Source organism: Salvia hispanica, chromosome 3 (genome assembly GCF_023119035.1).
Source record: "Salvia hispanica cultivar TCC Black 2014 chromosome 3, UniMelb_Shisp_WGS_1.0, whole genome shotgun sequence".
NCBI lineage: Eukaryota > Viridiplantae > Streptophyta > Magnoliopsida > Lamiales > Lamiaceae > Salvia > Salvia hispanica.
The window spans coordinates 2,819,211-2,840,864 of record NC_062967.1 but is presented as its reverse complement, the minus strand read 5'-3'; the positions used below and the strand labels follow the sequence as shown (position 1 = coordinate 2,840,864).

At 38.3% G+C, this 21,654-nt stretch overlaps 3 protein-coding genes across 4 annotated transcripts; 1 reads left to right on the top strand and 2 right to left on the bottom strand.

Moving 5' to 3' along the window:
• The first annotated feature begins 5,407 nt into the window (after positions 1-5,407).
• LOC125212946 (ferruginol synthase-like) lies at positions 5,408-7,215 on the top strand. The gene is made up of 2 exons (XM_048113259.1): positions 5,408-6,295; positions 6,381-7,215. The coding sequence occupies exons 1-2, from the start codon at positions 5,408-5,410 to the stop codon at positions 6,981-6,983; spliced, it is 1,491 nt and encodes a 496-aa protein (XP_047969216.1). The 3' UTR covers positions 6,984-7,215.
• Positions 7,216-9,276: 2,061 nt separating this feature from the next.
• LOC125211220 (probable folate-biopterin transporter 2) lies at positions 9,277-12,364 on the bottom strand. Of its 2 annotated transcripts, none has more exons than XM_048110939.1 (5): positions 11,529-12,364; positions 10,693-10,952; positions 10,505-10,600; positions 10,260-10,430; positions 9,277-10,191 (listed from the first exon to the last, which is right to left on the bottom strand). In XM_048110939.1, exons 1-5 carry the CDS (start codon positions 11,878-11,880, stop codon positions 9,586-9,588), a joined length of 1,485 nt encoding a protein of 494 aa, XP_047966896.1. In that variant the 5' UTR covers positions 11,881-12,364; the 3' UTR covers positions 9,277-9,585. The 2 variants fall into 2 exon arrangements, with proteins under 2 accessions (XP_047966896.1, XP_047966897.1); XM_048110940.1 differs by having other exon boundaries at positions 11,561-11,690.
• A 1,242-nt stretch (positions 12,365-13,606) lies between these two features.
• Positions 13,607-21,344, bottom strand: LOC125214323 (protein RRC1-like). The gene is given in 18 exon segments (XM_048115302.1): positions 13,607-14,016; positions 14,078-14,335; positions 14,722-15,512; positions 15,597-15,821; positions 15,972-16,109; positions 16,220-16,304; positions 16,544-16,602; positions 16,809-17,030; positions 17,382-17,453; positions 17,597-17,716; positions 17,718-17,882; positions 18,017-18,133; positions 18,456-18,605; positions 18,691-18,751; positions 20,219-20,264; positions 20,416-20,551; positions 20,668-20,734; positions 21,264-21,344. Coding segments are annotated over 17 exon segments (2,877 nt in total). The 5' UTR covers positions 20,731-20,734; positions 21,264-21,344; the 3' UTR covers positions 13,607-13,847.
• Positions 21,345-21,654: the final 310 nt, after the last annotated feature.

Here is a 21,654-nt window from a genome sequence, read left to right as displayed (position 1 = left end):
AGGGGTGAGTGGTCCATTTCTAATATGGTATCAGAGCGGGCCGAAGTCAATGATGGTTTTCTCTTTATCTCTTATCTACCTCACGAGTGGAAGACCGATGACGTTTCCGGCCCACATTGATGATGGTTCTCTAGCATTGTCTACCCACGTGATGGAAGACCGATGTCCTTTCCGGCCCACACGTGAGGGGGCGTGTTAAATTCTCTAAAAGTCTGTCTCACATCGACTTGGTGATGATCCAATCTAATCTATATAAGTGTGGATAACACTTCTCCTTATGAGGCCTTTTAAGGGGTAAGTGACTCATTTTTAATATGTAACTTCTTAACAATTACCAAAAAACCAAAAGCTAGTATAAATTTGCCTACATACCCAAATAAATTACACTTGAATGAGATCATCGAAGCATAAACATCTTCATTAATTCCGCAGAATCTTTTGATTTCTAAAATTTGTTCCAACAGGCCTTATTAATAAATTTTAACTCATACCTTTGATTTGAAAACATGAAATGCATGGTTATAGAAGATCTTTGACTGTGTACTTGAAAACATGAAATGCATGGTTATAGAATATCTTAACTCACAGTGTTTTACAGTCAAATATATTGGCTAACCATACCTTAAAATAAGCTCGTGTAAGAATGAAAAAAGGCAGTAGGCCATATGTAATATCGGTATCAAAGAAACGGTCTAATAAAATATCCGCAAATTCAGACATATTGTCAAATACTATAGCTAATAATAAGTAATCCCACATTCATATGAGTCTCATTTCTTTTCGACGTGAGTTCTAAAAAATTATTTAAGGAAAAATTGGTAAGCAAAAGGTGGTGTAATATGAGTTTCACTTATATACTATATTCGTTTTAAATAATATGTGAATTGAATGAGTTATTGAAATGTGTGACTTATAGATAAAAATGAAAAAATGAGACTTGTATTCGACTGTGAGAGAGAGAGTACTAGGGTTTAGGGAGTAGGGAGTACTGCTGCAAAAATAGAATAGAGAATATCTGTGATTGTAATCGACGTGATATATCATTCAACATAACAAATTGACAATACATCAACATCATTAAATTTTTAGTCACGTTAGCGGCAAACAAAAGTCGACAACGAAATATTTACCAGCCTACTAATAAAATAATACTATAGTACTCAAGGAATGGCTGTATTAACATTTATATAAACCATAAATCATGCTTATTAGACGGCATTATATTAAATTTCGAACAAAGCAGAATATAACAATTTAGATAATAAAGTTGTTTATTGATTGTTCAAAATAATTATATTCACTAAAGTATATAGTACTCCAGCATTAATTTTGCATAAAACAGATTCCAACTTCTTGGGATCTCTTGAATAGGTTTTGGAATTTTGGTATATACATAATATATCAATATGTGCTACACTCTTAACCAAAAAAAAAGCACATGAATCACGTTTATAGACTAGATAAAGTTCTTGCCATTAACGTGGCATTAGTATATTATATAAAACCTAATTATTCAAACGCCAAAAGGAAATACTAAAAAAAACTTAGTATTTAAAAATAGTTTTTAATATTGACTCAATGAGCTCGCCTGCCATATATAAATCTTATAATGTTCCTATTTGTCGACACTCAACTATAAACAATGAACATCAACTTTTAAAACTATTCCCACCCGCTCATTTAAATGACACATTTTCCATTTTAGTTTATTCTAAATAAGATGACATATTTTTATTTTTGAAAACTTTCTCTTTCTAATTAATACATACAATCATTTTTCTCTCCTCAATTAATTAAATATTCAACTCTCTTTCTCTCTCTGTTTAATACTTACACACATTTTCTTTCTCCGATTATACATATTAGCTATACAACTTCTAAAATCTCGTGCGACAGAAATCACAATTTTATTCGTTTGGTCACAAATTTATTGTTCATCTGCGTAACTGAACCACTAATTGACGATGATGTCAACTAATTAATTATGTGTCCTGTCAAATTTATTAACGCCACATTAGATCATACTAGTCTGCAAATAACTAAATATAAGAGCATCCGCAATGGTGCATAGGCCAGCCATTCTCTCCTCTGCCACGTCAGCAACATTAAAAAAACCACCTGCCACGTCAGATTTAGGCCAGCCGCAATAAAAACAATTCAAAATATACTACATTTACGGAATTAAAATTACGATTAAAATACGGAATTAAATTTAGACACGTGCATGGGAAAATTCATTAATTGCATTTAAAAAAGTTACATAGATAAAAAAAAAGTACATGCATAATAAATAAAAAAAACTATCGTCGTGCAGTCCTCCGTGCCCACAACTCTTCAATTATATCCTTTTGGAGTTGAATATGAGCATCCACTTGGCGCATGCTGGGCAAATTCCTTGAGTCGGCCGGCTTCATCGAGGGGTACCCCACGTCGTACACTAGGGGTGGCCGTTCCGTGGCTTGGACCGGCTTCATCGTCACCGACCCAACTAGTCGGTTATACGCCTTCGTCTTCGACGATCATGTTGTGCAGGATAATGCAGCGTACATTATTTGGGATACGCATGTGACATCCCACAAACGCGTTGGGCCCTTGATTGCCGCCCATCGAGACCGGAGCACACCAAATGCGCGCTCCACGTCCTTGCGCGCCGACTCCTGTCGTTGCGCAAAGTAGGCCTTCTTTTCATCACTTGTTTGTCGGATCGTCTTCACAAAGACCGGCCACCGAGGGTATATCCCATCCGCCAAGTAGTAGCCCATATCATGCCGGTTGCGGTTGGCCACGAATGAGACGGCCGGACCGACGCCCTGGCACTTCTCGTTGAAGAGGGGAGACGAGTTCGGGACGTTGAGGTCGTTGTTCGACCCGGCTACCCCAAAATACGCATGCCGGATCCAGCCGGTAATCAGCTACGGCCTCGAGGATTATCGTGGGGTTCTTTGACTTGTAGCCGGTCGTGTAGGCCCCCCTTCCAGGCAGCGATCGGACAGGTTCTTCCACTCCCAATGCATACAGATCTATGTTGCCTAACATCCCGGGGAACCCATGCTTCTCCCCGTGCATCTGCATCAAATTCCGACAATCTTCGGGAGTAGGGCTTCGAAGGTACTGCTCACCGAAAATGCCGATCACGCCCCCACAGAACTCCTTCAGACATTTCAGTGGCTGACGACTCACCGATGTGGGGGTACTCATCCCACATGTCCGCCGCGCCTCCGTAGGCCAACTGCCTGATTGCCGCCGTGCACTTTTGGATAGGGGTGTGGCCGGGTCTGCCAGCCGCATCGTGCCTGAAGCGGAAACACATATATTGACGCTCCAATGCCCTAACGATGCGCATAAACAACTCCCTGCGCATTCCGAAACGCCGCCGGAACATGTTGGCGGGAAACCGCGGGTACTCGCAAAGTAGTCCTCGTACGGCCCGCCGATGTGCAGCTACGTGATCCCGATCAATCACCGCTCGGTGGTGGACAACTCGTGGAGGGCGAGGTATCGCCTGCTGTTCCACCATACGCATGTACCGCTCCATCCCGCGGTTCATGTAGGCCTCCATAGCCTCGTTCATCCTCCGTTCGTACTCCTCAGGATCCCCACCACTACCGCTACCGCTACCACCCGCGTGATCCATCGCTCGATGATGCTCTTGAAACAGAAAGTTAGAGAGAGAAAAACTCGTTAAAACAAGTGGTGCAAATGAAAATGAAACGAAAATCGCGTTTATATATGATTTAAAAAAAAAAATCGAAAATCGGCGCTGGCCGATCGGGCCTCCACAATGGCGGCTAGCCGATCGGCCAGCGTTTCGGCCAACGACGAGCGATCGGCGAGCCCACGCCGATCCGCTCGCCGATTTTGCGCTGGCCGACTGCAATGGTTCGGCTAGCCGATCGGCCAGCGCGACGAATCAGCTAGCCGGTCGCTAGCCGACCATTGCGGATGCTCTAAGGAGGCTCAAAAACCACATTAGCTCATGTTTCCCAGAAGAAAAAACAAAACAACTATAAAAAGAACGAATATGAGCTCGCTTACCATAAAAACTTAGGTTATAAACAAAGTAATTATAAAACTCAGTTTAAAAATAGATTTTTGTATTGACTCTATTATAAACAAGGGTTTTTGGCTTTTTAAACCAAAATCTTTCCCCGAATTTCGGTTTTTCCCATGAACTATGAGATTTGTTTTTAAAACCACGAACTTTCATTTCGTTAGGATTTTCCCAACCCGACCCGAATAGCACATTTCCGACCCGAATAGCATAATTCAAAATGTTAAAGTTGTGTTTTGTTTATTCAAAAGTTGTCATTTGTTATGTAATAATTGTGACTGTATGTATTATTGTGCCAAATAGGATCCAAGTAATCAATTTAGTGACAAATAGGATTAAAATTGACATGTAGACAACCCGGGTTTCGTCGTTGACCCGCCGGGAGAAAATCCTAACGAAATGAAAGTTCGTGGTTTTAAAAACAAATCTCATAATTCATGAAAAAAACCAGAATTCGAGGAAAGATTTTGGTTTAAAAAGCTAAAAACCCTATAAACAATGACCTTGAACTTACAATTCTACCACACATAGTACATCACAATTTTATTCATTTGGTCACATATTTCCTGTCCATCTGCGTAATAAACACACTGACTAACGACGTGTGACAGATATTCCCCCGTCCCAGTTTAAAAGTCACATTTTGCAATAAAAGTCCGTCTCAATTTAATAATCACATTTAGAATCTTTCATATTTGGACATAAAATTTTATCTACTCCCTCCGTCCACAAACAATAGATCTATTGTTGTTCGGCACGGGTTTTAATGTAGAATTGGTAAAGTAAGAGAGATAAGGAGAAAAAGTAGGTAAAGTAAGAGAGATAGGGAGAAAAAGTGGAAAAAGTATGAGAGATATATTTTCCATTTTTAAAAAGTGATCTATTTTTTTTGGACGTCCTAAAATGGCAAAAGTGATCTATTTTTTGTGGACGTAGGGAGTATTATTCATCAAAATTACACTAAAATGTCATTATTATCTGCATAAAAATAAACCAAAAAAGAAAATGAAAAACCAAAAAGTCAAACCATCTCACTTAATTTATTACACACTCCACCAATTTCTTATAATTCGTGTCATAACTAATTTTAACTACTGAACTAGGACGGATAGAGTAATTAACAAAGGATCCAGTCAAACTAATTCACTTAAAATTTCACGCCACATTATTTTCCAGAAGAAACAAATCCTGCTTCTAATGCAATAGTCAAGCATGGAATATATTATAATCTGTAAATAATAAATATTATAAGGGTCAAAACCACATCACTCACCTTTCCAATAAAGATTAAAACAAAATAACTATAAAAAGGTGGCATATATACACACATACTACACAAGCTAGAAGTAGAAGAAAATGGATCCCCTCGTATCCTCTCTTCTCATTGCTCTATCCTTGATCAGTTTAACCGGCTTTCTATTCCTCCGGTCGCGGAGGGGGCCTCGGCTCCCCCCGGGACCCAGACCCCTCCCGATCATCGGAAATTTTCACCAGTTGGGAAAAAAACCATACGAAACACTGAGCCACCTCGCCAAAACCCACGGCCCCCTCATGTCCATCCGCTTGGGCAGCCTCTACACGGTGATCGTCTCCTCGCCCGAGATGGCGAAGGAGCTCCTCCAGCGCCACGGCCAGGTCTTCTCCGGCCGTACCATCGCCCAAGTGATGCACGCACGCGACCTGAACAAACTCTCCATGGCCTTCACTCCTGCCGGGAAGGAGTGGCGCGACAAGCGCAAGATCTGCAAGGAGGAGGTCTTCTCCGAGCGCAGCCTCGAGGGCAGCGAGGCCCTCCGCCAGGAGAAGCTGCAGCAGCTGGTGGAGCACGTGGGGCGCCACTGCGAGCGCGGGGACGTTGTGGACATCCACGACGTCCTGCTCGTTACCAACCTCAACCTCATGCTCACCACTCTCTTCTCCACCCGCTCCCCCGATTTCGAGTCCAAAACCACCAAGGAGTTCAAGGAGATCGTCGAGGTCATCGCTATCGCCGTCGCTGTCCCCAACTTCGCCGACTACTTCCCCATCCTCAAGCCCTTGGATCCGCAGGGAATCAAGCGAAAGGCTGAGTTGTACTTCGGCAAACTCTTTGCGAAATTCGAAGGTTTTCTTAACGAGAGGTTGGAGTCGAGAAAGAACAACCCGGGCGGTCCCAAGGAGCAGGATCTGCTCGAGACGCTCGTCGATATCAGCCAAGGAACCGGCTACAACTTGACCACTGAAGAAATTCCATATTTACTTTTCGTAAGTTTAGTCATGTTACATGTTGTTAGGCATCAGTGGTACTCCAGGATCGATTATAAAATGTGTGAAACCAAAAATTTTGCAGGATTTATTTGTGGGAGGATCAGAAACGAACACAACCTCGATCGAGTGGATCATGACAGAGCTATTGTTCAATCCGGATAAACTGAAAAAGCTAAAAGAAGAGATAAAGAGCGTAGTGGGAGAGAAGGGGCAAATACGGGAGGCGGACATCGCACGCCTCCCGTATCTGCAGGCGGTGGTGAAGGAAACACTTCGTTTTCACCCGCCTGGGCCTCTCTTACTCCCTCGGAGATCAGAAGCCGATCAAGAGGTGAATGGTTATATGATTCCGAAAGGGACGCAGATACTCTTCAACGTGTGGGCAATGGGCAAAGATCCGAGCATTTGGACTGATCCGGACACGTTTGAGCCGGAAAGGTTCCTTGAAAAGAGGGTGGACTTCAAAGGGCAGCATTTCGAGCTCATACCGTTCGGGGCGGGGCGGAGAATATGCCCCGGAATGCCGTTGGCGACCCGGATTCTGCAGATGACGACGGCGGTTTTGGTTCATAATTTTGAGTGGAGACTTGAGAAAGACAAGGATCACGCAGACCATAAAGGAGAGGTGCTTGGTGTGGCATTGCGCAGAGAAACTCCACTGAGAGCTTTTCCGTTTAAAATTTAATGTTCAACACAATTATATGTGTGTAATTCTAATAAAGTACTCCACAATTATGTGCTTCTAATAATGTAAGGATGTTTAATGTAATAGGAACCAAAATTTTCGGTATTTGAAAATTTGGTGTACCATGTGCTGCTGATATCTAAAGTGCACAATCATATAATTAAATATTCCACGTAGGCTTATATCACACTTTTACTATAGTTTTATTCCATATTTTATTTTCGTTTTCGTTGTCGTTTCCCTTTCCTTTCCTTCCCTTCCCTCTTCCAACCGTCATTTTTCAAGGAAATACAGAGACTCAAAATCCACCCACAATTAACCCACACCCCCTCATTCATTTTAATTAATTTTTGGAACTCCTCTCATATTCTTCACCTCTTCCTGTTTGAGGATTCCATTTGTATAATAAAAAAATACTAATGCAGCATGAAATTAAAATTCACGCCTGCGTGCCTAATTTCTTGGACTAATAATAACGCCAATGTTAATTGGTAGAAGAGGGTTCTCTTTCACAATTCATCTAGCTTCTCCTCTTCTTGTAGGGCCGCTGCTGTTTGAAGAATGTGAGTTGATAGCGATAGAGAAAGTTTTGATGAGTATTGTCAATGTATAAATACATTTGTGAGAAGAAAGATAGGTGAATTTTGTCTAAACGAACCAATATTAAAAAAAGGAGGAAATATGGCAAACGTTTCACGTAGCTTACAGATGTCGCTCAAAATTGACACAGCATGTCACTTCTCCAATTAGAGAAATATAGGTTAATTTCCTTATTATAAATTTTTTTTAATACTTCTATAGTTTCATTTTCTTTTAAAGTTGTAGTAGTAATATCATGTGCCTTTAAAAACATTAATGGTATTATTTGGTACTACGAATTATTTATTTTCAAAAATATTTTTAAAAAATTCAAATGCTAATTTGTAGTAGTAGTACTCCCTTTTGTGTATGAATTTTGAATTTTTGTTTTAAATGCTTGTATTTGGTTTATACATGAAATTAATAGTCATATGTAAAAAACAAAATTTGTAGTGAAATAAGATAATTACAATATCTATTAATGTTTTTTTATAAATAGTAAGATTTAAATGCTTGTATTTGGTTTGTTTAATGTTGTCTAATATCTTCAATCCCATCCGGTCAATATATGGATCCCTGGGGTTAATATAAATGCTTAATTAATGCACTAAGGGATAATTACACACTAATGCACTTATAAAAATATAAAGCATTTAATTAGCTATACTTTTTTTGGTTAGTTTTAATTAGCTATCTTTGATGTCTTCTAAAACCACGTAGGTAGTTATCTTGAGATTAAACAATGCTACGAATTAATTAGTCATAATCTTTGTTTCTCACCATACACAAAGCCGGCCTATACTGCTAAAAGATTTCAAGCAGCTAATAGAGTTGGTTGGAGGCTTATAAAATAAGTTTTCTCATAGCTCATGAAAACTTCTTATAGCTGGATTCAATATATGTAAGTATTTAATATTTTATATGCATACTATTTATTTCGGCCCAAACACTTAATTTTTTATCCTAGACTAATCCGTTGTCTTACTTTGGAGTAGTATCATTCAATTATATTTACTATAAGTTTAGAACTATATATAGAGTCAGCTATCACATCGGGCATGTTTATCGTCTAACATGTTAAACTACTTCTTGTCCACAATGGTCTTTATAAAATTAGTAAAATGTGGTAGGTATAGGGAAAAAAATAATTGAAATATTATTAATAAAAAATGAGATTTATATTAATTGTAAAAGAAATTCAATAGCAACATAAGGTAATTAATTTTATGAATAGTCCAAAAATAATATGACTATTGATCAAGTAAAGTAATAATTTTGACATATTTATATTTAAACTATAAAAAGTAATTTAGATACTTATCAGGTGATTGCTCTTTTATGAACGGACCAAAAAAATATAACTATTTATCAATAAAGTAATAATTTTTTACTTATTTATATTTAAACTATGAAAAATATCCAGTTTAATTATGTTTTAATTTGGAGATTTGATTTTAAAAAAATATAAGTTCAAAGCAAAAGACTTAAATTAAGGATGTCAATCAAATCAATTCATTGGATTTTGGGTTAGTCTTACTTGAATTACTATGCAAGCTAATTGGGTTGGAATTTTATACTATTATAAATTTACTCCTAAATTTCATTGATTATTATACTATATTAATAAAAAGTAATATACAAAAATATTAAAAACTTGCTGTCCTAAATCTATTCGATTTCAATCCAAGTTGCGGGCTATTCGAATCAAGCCACGTATATTCAAACTTTATTGACATCTCTTATTTCTATAATAGTGTCTTGTAGTGTGACATCTCTTACAAGTAATACTGCGATATTTCAGTATAAAATTTACTACCTGTGCAGTAAAATTTCAACAGTACATATTGATATTATCAATCATCCTCACAGCAAAATTCAGTAATTTCTCAAAAAATATATAAGTAGATGAAAGAATACCATGAGTCCATGACCTAACAAAAGGGCCATTTCCCAAGTAAACTCAGGAAGTAAGTATGTTATAGGCTTTCTAATGCTTGAACACCTTTCAGCATCTTCTGCAGTCCTAACCACCACCATCCTTGCGGTCCACAAGCGCGACGAGCTCGACGTTATCGGGATCCTCTCGAGCTTCGACAGCCTCTTTCATGTTGTCAACATCATCAGAAAGGATAGAAGAGCTTGGATCAGTTCTAGGAACCAAGAAGAGCAGGAAGAGCGGGGCGATCCTCAGCACGTTCCTGATCAGAATGGCGAGCCACATGTTCCCGAACTCTGTTCGTGTAACGTTCAAGACGTGGAGCAAGAGCCCCCCCAGCCACGAGGAAGTGAGGAGGCCGGCATTGTCTATAGACATGAGCAGGGCAAAGAAGGTGCCCTCAATGCCGGGTGGGCACATCTTGGAGCTCAGAACAAGAAGTGGCATCCATTTGAAGCGTCCGATCATTTGGCTCACGCTCGCATCAACCACCACGAACACAAAGTCGGGCACACCGAGCCACAAGTTCCAGCGCAGCACCAGGGCCAGATCCAGCATCCCTGAGAGGCAGGACAGGATCTGAGCCCAAAAGAGCAGATCGCGGAATGGATAATCTTTTAGGCCGTATTGGTATAGTATAGCCCCGAGGAGCGATCCCACGGAGCCTATTGCCATGATATAACCAATTATTTGCTGCATAAATATCAAAGTTTAGTAGTAGCATAAGTACTAATTAATGCTAGATCAGTTGACATATGTACCTTAGAAAATGAAGGGCCGGATGGTGAATCCGTAACCCAATAAAACATTCCCTCGGAAACATTTAGGCCCAACGAGAAGGACAAGAACATGTACAAGCACGGCCTCCACACGTCTGGGCATTTCAACGTCCTCCACATAGCTTTACCAGCATTGGCTAAGTTCTGGCTGATCTGATTTTAGAAACCAAACAGTATTAATTAGCATTCACATTTGAATCTTGATCACCCCTGTTGTGGATTAGTACCTGTTCATAAGCAAAGGCGGATACGCGTTGTTCCTTGAGCAATATTCCAACTACGAAGACGAGACCAGCTGGTATCGTTAACAAGCCATATACACCCTTCCATTCAAAAGGCAATATAAAAAGGTTTAACGAACACATTTTTCAGTAGCTTATGTACTCTGGAGCAAAATCAGAGAAGGCTAGCTAACCTGTGGCCCGATTAGGTGAACGAATATACCACTCAGAGAAAATCCCACGAGAGCCCCAATCGAGGAGCTCAAGGAACATAAGCTTTGCATGTCAGCTGCCAGGGAATGATGAAGGCCGCTTTTCTGAGCCACACATGCATCGATAGTAACATCTGCAATCGCAACACTGGCACTTGATGCCGTCAACGAAAGCAATGCTAACACTATGTGTAGTCCCGGGTGCAGCGACAAGAACAGCATGGAGACGATTCCTAGGGAACCTGGAAAAGGAAAGTTTCATAGCATAATCAAATCTACTACTGCAAGACTATTTTCTTGTTGGCTCAAGAAACATGCTGCATTTCTGATTGAAAAATGTGCACTAATTCAAAATCCCATTTGAACTTTATAACCAATGAAATATCTTTACAATAGACTTAGACAGTTAGCTTCCTTAATTAGGGAGCATTGCCACTTAAATCTTGATCCTAATCTTTGAACAATCACAGTATATTCTGATTTAGTTGCTACACCATATTTTTGAGACAAGCATTACTACATCAATCTTTGGAGAAAACCTCACTCCACAAGTACTCTCTATATCAGATAACAACTAACCAAAAACTCATTACTCATTTGACATCAACATTCATCGAAGCTAAGGGGCATCGACTGGTAAGAACTACACGAACATACAACAGAGGAAACCTTATGTATAGCATCAACACAAACACAAATCTACTTCAAGAAATCATTGCACAAGCATTTGACAAACAACCTAGGCATCCAAGAGGCAATAACAAGAACTCCAGAACACAACCACAAACGATGCAACTAAATGAGAACATATAAGTTACCAGCAAAAACGAAATAAGGTCTCCGATGATACCCCGAAATCGGAACAACGTCGGTTAGGATACCCCAGAGCGGCTTGACGATCCAAGGAAGAGAAGTGATGCCGGCGTAGACCTGAGCCTCAGACGGCTGCACCTTCTGCACATCCTTCATGTAAAACTGCGTCCCAACTCTTGCAAGAGCTCCACCTAAGCCTTGGCTCACGCCATACACACTCACCACTCCAAACACAAAGCTCCAATGCAATTCTCTCGCAAGCATCTTGAACCAATGCACAGGGCTGTACAAAATGCTCCGCACCTCGCTCTCCGGCGCTTCCTCGCCGTGAGTCGGGAGCCTCTCTTCCTCCCCCATCACTCTGCAATCTACAACAAAAATGCCTCCGGAGCCGGAAAAATCTGATCTTTATACAAGATTTGTGAAGGGAACTCGGAAAAAAGTCAACTTGGATCTTGATTTGACATAGAAATGAAAAGGGTCGGAATCCCAGATGGGATTTCGCAAATCTTGGATTCAGCTCTCATGAATCTTGTCTAAAACCGATGATTTCTTCATATGAGAGGAAAAAAGATGGAAGCTTTGGATTAATGTGATAACTCTTTATCGGCTATGGCTATGCATTTGACCAAGAGCCTAACTGTTGCTTACTTGACAAATAGCAATGGTGCAGATCTTCACAGAGGCAAGGTATAGTTTTGCTCAAGATCCTTCTTTTTTTCGCTTGTGTGAAAGATAATGGCAAAATCAGATAGCAAGAAGGAGAAAGTTCCAAGGCAAGAGGTAGGTTGCTGAATGCAACGGTTTACATTTCAACTAACATTATACTACTCCTATATTAAAAATCTCAGATCGTATATTATCAGATTCTCTTCAATTTTTTTCTTGACTTAAATAATGTTATGCTAGCTCAGATCGTATATTATCAGATTCTCTAACATGTTCATTTATCAAGATTGAGGGAGGATGATTTAGAGTTAAAATAAAGTGAAAAATGTTGAAACTTGAGAGATAGCTTTAAAAAGAGCGAAAAGGGTATTTTCTTTTCGTACTTCAATCAGTATTCTAATTTTGAACTTGCACTTTTATTATTGTTAATCAACCTTTTATGTTACAAGATGACAAAAGAGATGAGTTACTCTATGACTTCCAATGCTAGGAATATTTTTTGAGTTAATTTAATAGTAGAAAAAATCACCATTTAAGAGATATTGGCTGATGAATGATTTTACTTCATACAAATGGAAGAAGTAAATCTGAATTTTTTTTCTCAAGAAAGAAAGTGGAAAATAAAATAACATCTTATTATAGTTTGGAGACAGTTGACCAAATTAGTGAAATTATTGGACAAATAAAGCAACTTAATTACATATGCCTGTCCGATACGGGAAATTCGGATTACTATCGATTATAGAGTTAATTTTAGGTGAAACTTTTGATTGATTGAAGTATAATCAAGAATTCTTGCATGGTTTTGTAATTTTTATAAGTATTGAAAATTTATAGTGACAATTACATTGGATTGAACCCTACAAAGGGCAAGAGTAGCCTAACTTCTGCTATATCATGAGCATGTATAATGTTCGGTAATATTATTCAGTTTCGGGTGTGAGTATCATGTATTATTCACTTTATTGTAATCGAGGCACATTATTTTGAATGGGAATATTTCGTATAATGAGCTACAAAGTTATTTAATAAGATAGTAATTTCTAATACTCCATAAAACATAGGGCTTGGCATAACATAACATTTGACCATTGCACTTTCACTTATTTTCCAATTTTATTGTGACATATGACCGTGGCATTAATGGTTTGTTGCAAACTTCAATCGTATGACTTTGATATTCTGTTTAGTTATATCACACCTGATAACTTTTTTATAACCAAAAAGTTTATTAATTTTACTAGAAATTAAATAATTATTGCACATTTTGCCAATGAGTTGAGTTGAGAGAAAATAAAGTAGAAATACTAATGTTTCCATTTTAGGAAATATGTTCAAGAGAATGGGACGAATTATAATGGTGTAACTAAAATTTGCAGATGAGTAAAACGGTAACTTTCCCAACACAAAATGCTTCCCTAAACAATTTCAATAATTCATTATTCAACAGCAAAACTACCAACCTGGTAATGTGATGAACAAATACAACAAATTTTGTGGTTGAAATGAAAAGGCACTTTGCTACACAATTTGGATGTAAGGTTCCAAAGCGGATCAAGTAGAAGTCTACACTCTCGTTTGACACTGTAAATGCTAGTTCGTTTAAACTTCACCATATCCGAGTCTTCTTACGATGATGGCTCATGATCGCGACTTCATTTTACCCTCCTCCTTTCTCTATCTCTGTCTCTCTCGCGAGTCCTTTCTCTGTCGTGATCATCCCTCTCCCTGCTGCCACTCTTTTCACGGCCCCTCTCCCGCTCCCTTCCTCTGTCACTATCCATCTCGTGTGGTCTGTCCCGGTCACGGCGTCTGTCCCGCTCTCTGTTCAAAATATTCAAGAGCTGTCATGACTAGGCTTCCTCAAACTCTAAATCACATAGACAATGACAATGACAAGAAATTTGAGGTTCGCTTCTTTAGTATTGAAAAGTTATGTAATGACAATCTCTTCTTAACCTTGGTACTCTACTTACTTCTGCCAGAAGCATGTGCATTTGAGTCAACTAGACCATATTCAACCAGCAGCCGACTCCTGTGCACAGCAACTTTTCTCTCGATTTCCTCCGGATTCTTTATCCCCTGTTCTTCAAGGGATTCGCGGTATTCCATCAAAGCAACCTCAAGACGCCTCATTTTTTGTCTGTGGCACGATCATATATCATATAGCATTATACATATAACATTAGACCATGTGCTCATAAATTAAACAAAATGAGATCAAGTAATCTGAACAATATCGAACTCTTGATGTTCCAGAAGAATCAATTTAGTACTACAATTTATTAGTGAAACATCATGTCAACCCAAAAGCACATTCAAAATTAAAATAAAAAAATAAAATTTTACTCCAGCAAAGGGCTAATTACTGTTGGAGGTGGATCACATAAATTGTGGCAAATGAGAAGACTGAAAGATCACTCAACACCCTTCCTATAATGACAATTTAGGACATTAAGACATCATGTTAACTTTCAAAAAAATTTGATTGAATGCATTACTAATTACAGAAAGAAATGCACAAGTTACCTCTGCTCTTCATTCATGCCACCACTGTCTAGATATGCTGAATTACTGGCATCAGTAGTAAGGTCCGGCTCCTCTGTTTTGTGGACAGCGTCACCAGCATTTTCACTACCAGAAGATGAATAAGTCAACCCCAGGTCTCTAGTACTTTTATCACGCTCCTCATCACTTTCCTCATCCTCTCTAGCCCACTTAGAGGAAGGGAGAATTGATTCATTTTTTCCTTCGCCATTGTTAATCTCAGGTAGTAAGTCTGGGGAGGAAATAATTGGTCCTCTCCCCATTGACTGCACACTGTCATCCATTTTACCACCCCTTACTGATATTTTCCCTGGATCCCTTTCCGAGATTAACTCCTTCTGTCCGCTTGGGTATCTTCCAGAGCTTGACTGGCTATGAGCAGACTTTAACTCATCATCTAGTTCGTAACCCCTTTGCTTTTCTGCCTCCTCCAGATAAAGCAATCGAGCGACCATTATTTCTCTTCCACCAACCAGTGATAACCCATTGTGTCTGCAACGTCTTTCCAGTTCACTAAGGGGCAAACTCAATAACTCCCTCATGGCAGCTCCTTTACCAATTGCTAAAGCAGCATCTTGGTTAAACTTTTCCCCATCACCCGCTTCTGCAGAACCAGCCTTCCTCTCTAACTCAGGGGCATCACCACATATAGAATGGAAAGGGGTTACACCTGAGTTACTAGATCGAAGAAAGGTAGCTCGCAGTCCATTGACATATGCATCCGAGAACAGAAACCAGTCAGCCCATACTTGAAGAACTTTCAAAACACGTTCCTGAAAATATCAGAAGAGAAACCTTAACTTCTGACAGGGGAAGTCAGGCAGCATTTTCATGATACTGAATCAGATAATCATTACCTTTAGGGCTTCGGCTGTAATTCGTCCAGTTACACTACGATACAAGTCATTGAAGCTTTCCATAATGTCTGGTAAAGTTGCTTCAAATTTGGTACGATAAGCAGATGCATTTTTCACAGGAGCGCTGCTATTGTGCAGGATGTCTGAGACTAACATGAGTCTAGCAACTTTTGTGGGAATTGGAGTTTCTTTAAGAGTCAAAGACTCAGTCAATACTTCGACCACCTGAAATGCAATAATGGACATATTTATATAGAGACAACACCAGCGTCACATTGGCAGGAAGACTCCACCCAAAAGAAAAAAAAAACTGCACTTCCTCATGCAAAGCCAAGCAAACTTGTTCTATTAATTAACATAAGCTTCAGCAATCACCTCTCCTGCAGCATCAGCATTGTCTAGAGAAAATCCCATGGCTTCTTTTATCTGGCTTCTCTCCAATGTCAATGCACGTAACATGTCTTCAAATTCATCTCTTTGGGCATCTGTCAGTGTCCGTTCCATCTCCACACGCTGTAAAAAATCACAAGATGGAGCATATAACATATAAATATGCACAGCATAATCAAATTTGAAAAGTATGAGCACCAGCAAACAGCATGAAAGATTGGAGTAGTAAGTACTTTGCTTTTCCCTGCAGCATAAGTGCTCCCAGCTTCCTTTTCATGCTCGAAGCCTTTTGTTGTTGGTAATGGAGGGGGTATCCATCTTTACATGAAAATAGCAGGGTGTGAACAACAATACATACTGTCCAAACTCAAAAGTTCAACAAAAAGGGAATTATCCAATATTTTAGTCTCTAACAACTTTTCATGCATGAAAGCAATAAAAGACTGTAAACCAAACTCCACTTCATAAATTAAAATAGTTTATAAACCCTCAAATTATAGAGTCGAGTTTGAGATGGACGCAAAATTTGTGTGTTTTATAAAAAAAATTCCATTTACCTTCCACTACCAGTGATCATGATAAAAGGTTCCGTTCGCCATCGCTGAAGTGTATCACCCTGCATCAAACAAGTGTAATTTGAAATCAATGCTGCTATCTCTAGCTAGATATGAAGGATTATGGGATTAACTATGTTCTTTATAAATATTTCAAATTACCAATAATAATAATAATAATAGTAGTAATAATAACAATACTGATGATGATAATGATGGTGATGGTGCTGGTGCTGGTGATGGTGATGGTGATAATAAAAAAGCTCACCTGAGCAAATGAATAGAGCCTCCACACATAGTAAGTATGTTCCTTCGAACCAAGCTCAAACAAAAAACTAAATAGAGGATTTCCACGGCCTCGCTCCATTATTGCTTGTTCAAAAGCACAGCCCCCATCCAGAACATAGAGAGCCATTGTATCAATAATATGTAGGAGATGATCATCATCAGGAGGAATAACATTTATATCAGGTACATTTGGTGTAAGTACCTACACATCCAAGAAAGAAATTGGTCCCAAGTATTAGTCAACATCATTTAGAGTAAAAAAAGAAAATTACAACTCCCATTTATTGAGATGTAGATAGCCTTGCTTTTATAATTCCGGTAGTTTTCAAATATCTGAGTAATTACTCATTGCATAGTTTGTGCATACCTGATACAAAAGTTGATGCCACATTAAAAGCTTATCTTTACCATTATTATAGTTGATGCCACATTTTAAATAGTGATAGAATATTATATAGCAGGTGTCCACATTTTCCATTTACTGGGGCTTTACCCACTATAAACTGCCAGTCTGTATAAACCAGAATGAAACTGTAAGCATGAGATTACTGACCAATTCAGAGTTTTGGCTTGGAACAGCAGTTACTGGGGGACCAGAAGGACCAGACAATATGACAGTTGCCCCCTGGCAACAAGACAATAATGGATTTCATAAGATTACAAGATAGATAAATAGCATAGCATCAGATCCCATATGCATGGAAGAGCCTCTAAAGCAGTCATTCTAATACCAATCAGATAACAAATTAAGTAAAACATCAAACTCACCTCCTTGCTCCTTATGGCCATATGTCCAGGGGGTGGAGCAGGAAGTGCCTGTGATGGAAGAGAAACAGATTTTCCCCACCCAATTTTCAATTCATATTCATAGACCACCACCCCACAAACCTTGCATTTCATCCTTAGCAGCTTGAGCTTCAGTTCTATTCATAAAAGCCACGAATCCACAATTCCTTTGCCGTCTCCGTTCCTCTTCTGTCCTTGGCCACATGATTTTAACACTAGCAACTGGACCAAATCTTCCAAAAGTCCGCAAAAGGAAATTCTCATCAACCTAAATGGGAAGAGAATAAATAGTAAAAGACACATTAGGTCAGATGTTTCCCATTTGAAGGTGGTTCGAGAAGTGCAGAGAACGAAGCAAGTGAAAAAGTCTAAAAAAGAGAGTGGGAAATGACACTGGTCAACCTGAGGTGACAAATTGCCCACATATAGATTTGTGGTCTGTGGATCTCCATCATCAAATGATCCAGGTCTTCCCATTGGATCAAATTCATCTGGCAGCTCATCGAACCTGCTAGATGGCTGGTACAAAGAAATCTAAAACTTAGAAATATTTAAAGCTAGACAAGACTAAGCAGATGATATTAACTCATAAATTTGTGAAAGACACCTGAGACATGAGTTAATAAGAAAAAAAAAACATTCTATCACCATAAAGAAGAGGAATCCAACTTGGAAGATTGCACCTGGTGACTACTAAAAATTTACAGGGTAATAGAACTACCTCTTGTGAAGAGAAAATAAGCAATATTAAGAAATCAACAATAAAGGCTGCAAGAGACTAGCTGTATATTACTGATAACCAGGCTTTAGTCAGAATATTCAAGATTCACAAGGCACTAACCGCAGAATTGTCCACGTGGCGTGTATCACGCCCATATTCACGATCTTGATTCCTTCTCTCCCTCATTTCCTGTTCATGCTTCAGTTCCTCCATAAAATGATCAATATTCCTCGACTTCCCTTTCTCTCTCTCCTTTGGTTTTTCCTCTTTCTGGATACTCTAAAAGAGAGAAGTGAAAAATGATTCAAAACACAAGAATCCATAAAGAAGTGAAAAAAGAAAAAATGATGCTTACTTTCTTTTCATATTCTTTACCCTTTGTTGCCATTGGTGGTGGGATGAAAGATGGAACATACCTGCATAAAGTTTGACTATAATCTAATACCTACTCTGATGATAAGTAAAATTGAAGACACAAAAAAAACTACAAACGTTACAGGTAAAAGTTAAGCATGCACAACTCAAGAGAGAAAAAAGAGAGCCACCTTGAATATTTTACAAAAGTCAGGCTCAGGCCCTAGAATTAAGCGTATCAATTCCAAACTAAACTAGCCTTCATATATAACAGCTATTACAATCCATGAAACAAAAAGATGGCTCTAAATCATGTGAAAACTTTCAAATTACTGAGTATATGACAACATCACATTTCCATGTATATAGTAAAATACACTCAGTTGAATTATTTTCTTTTGCAATAATTACTTTGTTCCTCCAATTAATACTAATACTCTATCCTATATAGCCGTACAGTTTAAATCAAAATCTTTATGATGCAACTGTAAGGATGGCTGGATGTAAGAATTGGGATATTCTATATTGTTACTTTTAGATAGAATTAGAAACCATTACATCCAATAGCTGCAGTTTACATCTAAACTCAAATCTAATTGATGGGCCTAGAAATTGTAGACTGACCAGCTTAATTTGATTCAGAAATGGATATCAAAGTCAGAGTGAAATTTGAAGAAGCTAGGCAAACAAAGTATTTTGATAATAAATTCAATTATACAAATTATGCCGAGTTCTGACTTATTCCAGAATTCAGAACCCAATATTTTTCATCACATATAAGTGTTGGGTGTGTATTTACATATGAAAACCACAAACTATATCATTTGCCTCTGACTATTCATCCAAATTTTAGATCAACCAAATAACTAGTTCTCCAGGTGAGAGGTATCCATGAGGGTAAGGACACAGGTTTTTGTAAAGTAAGAATGAAGAGTTCAAGCCATAAGTTCTGCTAGTGGGCGAAAAGAAGGCAATAATTTGAAGGAAAATTATGTGCTACGTATGAGCTCAGCACAACAAACGGAAACAGTCGTCTATTTCGTACCACAAAAGTCTACTTTTGCTGATTCCTTTATTGTCTAGTATTCAAGGCATCCAATGTAATTAAGTGATTTTTTCGTATGCAATTCAGTATGATTCAAAGTGCATGCTCTTTATAAATGCAGCTGAGAATTTCAAAGAATCAGATGCTACATTCACAATGTTGCTTAACAAATTCTATCAATGTGAATGGGATAAAGGTTTCTGCTTAAAGTTGTGACCCTATAGAGTAGTATCCTGGGAAAGGAAAATTCCAGAAATTTACCACAACACTGAAATTTTATTCTTATTACATTGGACAAATTAAAAGTGCAACCAAAACTTAGAGCACATATATTAGCTCAGAGAATGGCATAGAATCAGTCAGTCAGTTTTCTACAAGTTGAAAACCCAAAATATCATAGTCTGCAAGTCACCGAGCGGATGTTGTACTGAAGTTCCTAACTGTAATAGCATTGCAACATAGTTGATCAAAAGCATTTGTTTACCTACTCCCTTTCTTTATACCAGAACCCTCATCTTTGGAATTTCCACCTGCCATCCGCGAATGATAAAAAAGGCCCATATTTTTATTAATGTGTCCATGTAAGAAAGAAGAAATCATTTATTTATCCACATTGCAAAAAACAAACTAAAACTTTACATTTTATGGACATCATAGACATGTTCGATAATTGCAACTAACCTATGGAATCATTCTTCAGCTTCTCATTCGGGTTGATGGTACCACCTCTGACAAAAGCCTTTGACCCTGGTGTGTTATCTGCTTGAAACGATTCTACAAATTCCTGATATAACCGCGCAGTTTCATCCTCTGCCCTCTGCAAATATCAACAGATAAACATGAACATAAGAAGATACACAGAATCTTGATATGAAGAAAAAAATTTAACTATCTTCAATTCAATCAAAAGGAGTCAGTTAGAAAAGAAGATACCTTTTTCTTCGCCTCTTCCTCTTCTCTGTGCTTTTGAAATGGTGTCTTCTTCCGGGCACTCATTATCCTGAATGAGCAGTGGTGCAGTATAATTACATTACACATGTTGCATAATTTTAAAAGGAACAATTGCTGAACCACAAAAATAATCCAGCAACCATAAAAACTGTCACAAGAACAGGTATACATATTCAACCAAGAGTCCATAAACATACAACATTTACCATTTACAAAAATAACCGCAGATTCAATCAACCGCATTCTACTATATAAGAAAAAATATAGTGCTTATACGAATGCACAAAACTGAATACACCGGTAAATTGAGCTATGTCCACATTTACCTATTTATTCAGAAAATTTAGTATTGGCGCTGTGTATGAGTCATATAGATATAGCAGCAGTAATCGCACATGATAAATTAAAAATTAGGGATTTTCTACAAGTCACAGAAGCTACAAGTTTGATACTTGGTCCATTTATTCATTGCAAAACCCTCAGGAACTTTCGTTTAGTAGTATTAGAGAAATCAAAAAATTTCTCAAAAATGCCAAAATTGTAGAGCCAGAGAAGACACGGAGGGAGAGATAACTTACTGGAGCTTAATGGATCTGCGTGATTAGAAAAAATTTCGAAAGATTTAAGAGTGTATGAAGCAAAAAAGAATGCATAGAGCGATTGAGGTTAGAAAAGAGGAGACTCTTGTTTCTTAATTTACCTAAACTGGGTTGAAAACCCGACCCGCATATATGATACGACCCGGAAATTTGGGTCTAGTTGAATCTATTTTATTATCCCATGATAATTGTTATATTTATATATAATCCAATAAATCATTATGTTTATGAAGTTTTCCCTTTTAGTGGGGCCGCGAAGAAATGTCCTTAATGGACTTCTACGACGCTAGGCTAAAGAATTAGCTATTTAATGGGCTTAGTTATGGGCCCATTATGGGAAACGTGAAGTTTGAATATATATAAAGGTGGG

What these genes read in the sequence shown, in the direction of transcription:
- LOC125212946 (XM_048113259.1), top strand. Translation starts at nt 5,408, where the DNA reads ATGGATCCCCTCGTATCCTCTCTTCTCATTGCTCTATCCTTGATCAGT. An exon ending in AAATTCCATATTTACTTTTC is followed by an intron (nt 6,296 to 6,380) that starts GTAAGTTTAGTC and finishes AAAATTTTGCAG; the next exon opens with GATTTATTTGTGGGAGGATC.
- LOC125211220 (XM_048110939.1), bottom strand. Translation starts at nt 11,880, where the DNA reads ATGGGGGAGGAAGAGAGGCTCCCGACTCACGGCGAGGAAGCGCCGGAG. An exon ending in TTCACCTAATCGGGCCACAG is followed by an intron (nt 10,601 to 10,692) that starts GTTAGCTAGCCT and finishes TTTGAATGGAAG; the next exon opens with GGTGTATATGGCTTGTTAAC. An exon ending in CCGGCCCTTCATTTTCTAAG is followed by an intron (nt 10,192 to 10,259) that starts GTACATATGTCA and finishes ATATTTATGCAG; the next exon opens with CAAATAATTGGTTATATCAT.